Source organism: Micropterus dolomieu, linkage group LG08, assembly GCF_021292245.1.
Source record: "Micropterus dolomieu isolate WLL.071019.BEF.003 ecotype Adirondacks linkage group LG08, ASM2129224v1, whole genome shotgun sequence".
Classification (NCBI taxonomy): Eukaryota; Metazoa; Chordata; class Actinopteri; order Centrarchiformes; family Centrarchidae; genus Micropterus; species Micropterus dolomieu.
This window is the reverse complement of record NC_060157.1, coordinates 830,523-835,896: the sequence shown is the minus strand read 5'-3', so window position 1 is coordinate 835,896 and position 5,374 is coordinate 830,523. Positions and strand designations below refer to the sequence as shown.

Below are 5,374 nucleotides of genomic sequence, written 5' to 3'. Positions count from 1 at the left end.
ACATGTGCTAATCTTACGTCATTTAAATTCAGGAGCAACAACAGCAACAACGGACAGAACAACAGCAGCAACCCAGGTCTGTTTCTGAGCTAACAACTCAGCTAATCAGCTAGCTCACTAATATGGGGCACCAAATGTAAAAATTCAGATAGAATTTTATATACAGATTTAACATTTAGATTTAGATGTAATATTTAGATTTAGCATTTAGATTAAACATTTAGAATTAATATTTAGATTTAGATTTATCATTTAGATTTAACATTTAGATTAAGCATTTAGATTTATCATTTAGATTTAGATTTATCATTTAGATTTAACATTTAAATTAAGCATTTAGATTTAACATTTAGAATTAATATTTAGATTTAGATTTAACATTTAGATTAAGCATTTAGATTTATCATTTAGATTTAACATTTAAATTAAGCATTTAGATTAAGCAGTTAGATTTAGATTTATCATTTAGATTTAATATTTAGATTTAATATTTAGATTTATCATTTAGATTTAACATTTAGATTTAACATTTAGATTAAGCATTTAGATTTATCATTTAGATTTAGATTTATCATTTAGATTTAACATTTAAATTAAGCATTTAGATTTAACATTTAGAATTAATATTTAGATTTAGATTTAACATTTAGATTAAGCATTTAGATTTATCATTTAGATTTAACATTTAAATTAAGCATTTAGATTAAGCAGTTAGATTTAGATTTATCATTTAGATTTAATATTTAGATTTAATATTTAGATTTATCATTTAGATTTAACATTTAGATTTAACATTTAGATTAAGCATTTAGATTTATCATTTAGATTTAGATTTATCATTTAGATTTAACATTTAAATTAAGCATTTAGATTTAACATTTAGAATTAATATTTAGATTTAGATTTAACATTTAGATTAAGCATTTAGATTTATCATTTAGATTTAACATTTAAATTAAGCATTTAGATTAAGCAGTTAGATTTAGATTTATCATTTAGATTTAATATTTAGATTTAATATTTAGATTTATCATTTAGATTTAACATTTAGATTTAACATTTAGATTAAGCATTTAGATTTATCATTTAGATTTAGATTTATCATTTAGATTTAACATTTAAATTAAGCATTTAGATTTAACATTTAGATTTAGGAAATTATCACCTTTATAATTGTATCTGATTTTTTACATTTGGCGCCCCATACACCATAATATCTGCTCAGCTGACCATCATTGTCTTCATCAGCACAGTTTCCTACAATTTTAGAAGAAGAGCCCAAACTGTGAAAGTAGATCATATGTTGTATCTCACAATACACGGTAAACAGTGGGTGAAATGTTTTGATGTTGCAGAAGAACTGATCCCACTCAACCAAGACGTCCTGAAGCAGTAGGAGGGAACCAGGTAAAGTACCAACACCTGTTGGCTCCATGTTGAGCTTCATAAAGACCCATGTTGTCTGAACAGAGCTGAAGATCTTCTGTGTTTGTCTCATTCATCACCACTAATAAATCAGAGTAATGTTCTGTTTAGATCACAGTTAGCGTGTTCTCCAAAGTCTCTGCTGTTATGTGCTGTGAGTCAAAGATGAAATTCTTTTCTGTTGTTGTGAAGTTACACCAACACAGTTTACCCTTTTATATTAAGTGTATTAAGCACTGAAACGCATTAGTGAGAGTGTTTCATTATAACAGAACACATGTTCAGGCTGTGTTCTGGCTGCCGGCCAAAGTGATCAGATTGTTCTGCTCACATGTGACTCAGATCAGATTTGTTTATCACAGTGTGAACAGCCCAAGTCATGTGGAATCTGATCTCTCCAGTTCGGATTTTGGCCAAATCAGATACGAGTCAGATATTTTGAAATGCAACCTCAGCCTGAACAGTCAGATCAGAGTTTATGCAACTCTGTAGACTCTAGTGCGACCGTTCTCACAATTATCTGCCAGCAGGAGCCGCATCCACAAACACCTCCGTACAGCAGTAGAAGCCATCGCAATTTATTTCTTTTCATCTTCGTTATCATTTGCTCACTTCTTCCACCTGAAATCAACTTCAATATAAAACTGTAGACGCTAAACTCTGTGGCTCCACGTTTACCTCCGTACGACAGCGTGATGCGTGCGACATTGTGGTATTCTTTAACGCATGCAGGTGTCTTTCACACTGGAGTCTGATATGGGCCACATTTAAAAACTAATCTGAACCGTCAGTCAAAGAGATCTGATATAAATCTGAATTGAGAATTTAAGGTTCAGTGTGTGGGCGTTAGCGGCATCTAGTGGTGAGAGTTGTGAATTGCACCCAACGGCTCAGTCGCCGCTCACCCCTCCCTTTGCAAGCGCGCAGGAGAAGCTACGGTGGCCGTTTTAAGGTAATAAAAACATAAAGGTTTGATATTGTATGTCCAACGAAGGTTGAAATCAAGGGCAACTGGACTTGGTTGAAGATACTGGAAGACGTTTCGTCCCTCATCCAAAGGACTTCTTCAGTTCTGACTGACTGGCAGGGAAACTCAGCTATTTAACCTCAGTGGGGTCGTTATCCCGGGTCATCGATACCGCTGGTTCGTTCCTTGTTGCTGTGACGACAGTCGTTACAGTCGTTAAGACTACCGGTGGCCAAGACTGAACGACCATCGTTGGTATCTTCACCTGAGGTCAACAGGTTACGTTTGTTGAGTTTCCTGGGAAGTGATGAAAGGACAGCATTGTAAGTGGGGGATAAGTGGTGGCGTAGACCCCCTCCCCTGTTCAATGACGGCTTCTCAACCCGGGTGTAGATGACCACCACTTATCGTTACCACAGCCAGGAACACTAACGAACCAGCGGTATCGATGACCCGGGCCAACGACCCCACTGAGGTTAAATAGCTGAGTTTCCCTGCCAGTCAGTCAGAACTGAAGAAGTCCTTTGGATGAGGGACGAAACGTCTTCCAGTATCTTCAACCAAGTCCAGTTGCCCTTGACTTTAACCTTCGTTGGAGAACTATGACCTGGATGACTGAGAATCTTCATAGACAGATATTGTGTGTCTCTTTATCTGGTAAGCTTGGTGAATCCTCCTGAGCAGTGACAAGTTTCAAGAGTCTAGACACCAAATATGAGCACTGTATTATTATTGTTTTGATAATAATAATAATAATAATAATAATATTATTATTGTATAAATTCAGTTCCATTTGAAATTGTGTTTTCTCCAAACAGGATATTCCCCTTTTGCCGGTGACTCCAGCTTCTTTAGACGAGCAGTAAAAATGGTCTATGATGGTTTAATTTGCACCACATGCTTTAATCTGAACCTGTAATGTTATTAATATATATATTAATATATCATTTACGTACTTTTATTTGTACTGACAGTTTAAAAGAAATGTTTTGATTTATATTTTCTGTTTTAGACTCTGCAAAGCTTAATCAGGTGTTATGATACTGTTTTTAGTTTAATCTAATTAAGGGGGGTGATGGAACAGTGGATAAGACGCCTGCCTTTGGTGTGAGAGACCTGGGTTCGTTGCTCCAGAGGCGTGCGACCTCTGACATGTATAGCAATTGTAAGTCGCTTTGGATAAATAAATGTAATGTAATTATAATGCAAATGTGATTCAAAGGATAATGTCAACATTAAAACTCTACAGGAGGTTCAGAACATTTAGACATTAAATAAACTGTGTGCTTCAGAACAATGCAGATTAAAGAATGTGACACATTTTCCTCATTTCTGTTCATTATTAAAATGACATGCATCATCTTTTGTGCAGCAGCAGCAGTGGAGCATGTTAGCATGCTGGTGTTAGCATTTTGTCAGTACAGCCAAAGTCCTGATAGGCAAGTCCTGCCACTCGGCCGCCTCTTGGCAACGCCTCTGGGTAGCTATTTCAGACTAACAAGACCAGGCTCCTGTCTGAATGAATGGGGAGAAAGCCAGAACAGCACTTTTACAACTCACCAGGACATAAAAACTACATGAACAGAATCAGCAGGAAAATCTAAAAAAAATCGCTGAAAAAGTTTGACAACGTTGCCCAAAAATAAGGTTTAAAAAGCGTTTTTTCCCGACTGTTTCTACTTCTACGCATGTGTGGAACAGTCTTTTACATCAGTGGAACCACATGATTGTCTGAAATATGTTTCGCTCGTTTCCGCTTTGGCTGTTAAAAGCCGACGATTGGCTTTCTAGCGGGAGGGGCGGGACAACCACCATCTTTCCCCATAGGGTTGTACTGAGGATGTGAGTGAGTGGCGTCCCCTCTATAAAACGTCTCTGGTACAGCCTCACAGAGCTGCTAGCATGCCTGCAGACTTTCAGTCTTGCTAAGTGATTTGTGTTCATGGGAAACAAATGGGAAGAAGAAAACAGAAAGCTGCAGAGGTCTGAACCAAGAAGGAAGTTCAACCTACTCAGATTGAACTCGGGGTTATCAAAGAAAGCTGGGGCTGCTGCATGGATCGGTGTTAGACGGTACAACGGCGGGGAGTAAGATGTTGCTTCGGTGTCAGCTCAACTGGAGTTTGTGTCCATTTGTATTACAGGGGGGTTTTTCTTAACGGCTGTAAAGAAACATAAGCAGCTAAATCTAACACAAAGCAACAAAGCGATGAGATGTATGACTGCATATTAGAACCAAAGCCTTGGGAGAGGGGAAAGAATCTGAGTCTATGTTATGACCTTTGGGCCGTGTATTTGTGTGTGTGGCACAATCAGCAGAGTCCGCGACAGCCGGGACAAGCCGGGTGTCCTGTGGTTAAGTCTATAGAGTGTGTTGTTTTACCTTTAGTTTGCACCGTGTGAAACTGCTAACGTGACCTTTTGTGTTGCGTTGCCTCAGTTCCCCTTATCAAGACTTTCTCTCATCGCTTCCCCTTCTAGGAAGATATTTTCTCTTTCATTCTTTGGGAGAAACCTTTTGTTTGACCTTTAGCTGTAAATAAACTCCTTTTTATTTGACCTTCAATCTGTTTTCTCGTTTCCTTTAACCCTGGAACACAATTACTAATTGTCACTTACTTACCTCCCCCTGGACTTCTATCTGAGGCTTGTCTATCCAATCCACAAGTAAAGAACTTAAATATTCTCTGACATTATGGTCATACATTTTTGAGACAGACTCTGTAGGGGGGGGGAGTTTTTTTGCCAAGGAACTACGTCAGTTTAAGCTTGCCGTGTGTTGGAAAATCAAATTATACTTAGCAATATTAGCCCACAATCACCATATCATCGTCTGCGTCAAGACTTTATAACTGAGCCTATTCAGAAGAAAAACAACAGTGATTTGGATTTCTTTTCTCGTAAATGTGTGACTTTAATCTCAGAAGGGTAAATAGTTTTTATTTCTAAAGCACCTTTCTAGTCTTTTCAGCCACTCAAAGC

General features: G+C 37.2%; 1 protein-coding gene across 1 annotated transcript in view; it reads left to right on the top strand.

Annotated features, from left to right (window-relative positions):
• Positions 1-3,721, top strand: part of LOC123975383 — a 5,756-nt gene extending 2,035 nt beyond the window's left edge. Inside the window, exons 4-5 of the mRNA XM_046056836.1 lie at positions 1,356-1,407; positions 3,211-3,721. Of these exons, the coding sequence (XP_045912792.1) occupies positions 1,356-1,407; positions 3,211-3,258 (100 nt within the window). The 3' untranslated portion in view covers positions 3,259-3,721. The remainder of the gene's footprint in view (positions 1-1,355; positions 1,408-3,210) is intronic.
• Positions 3,722-5,374: the final 1,653 nt, after the last annotated feature.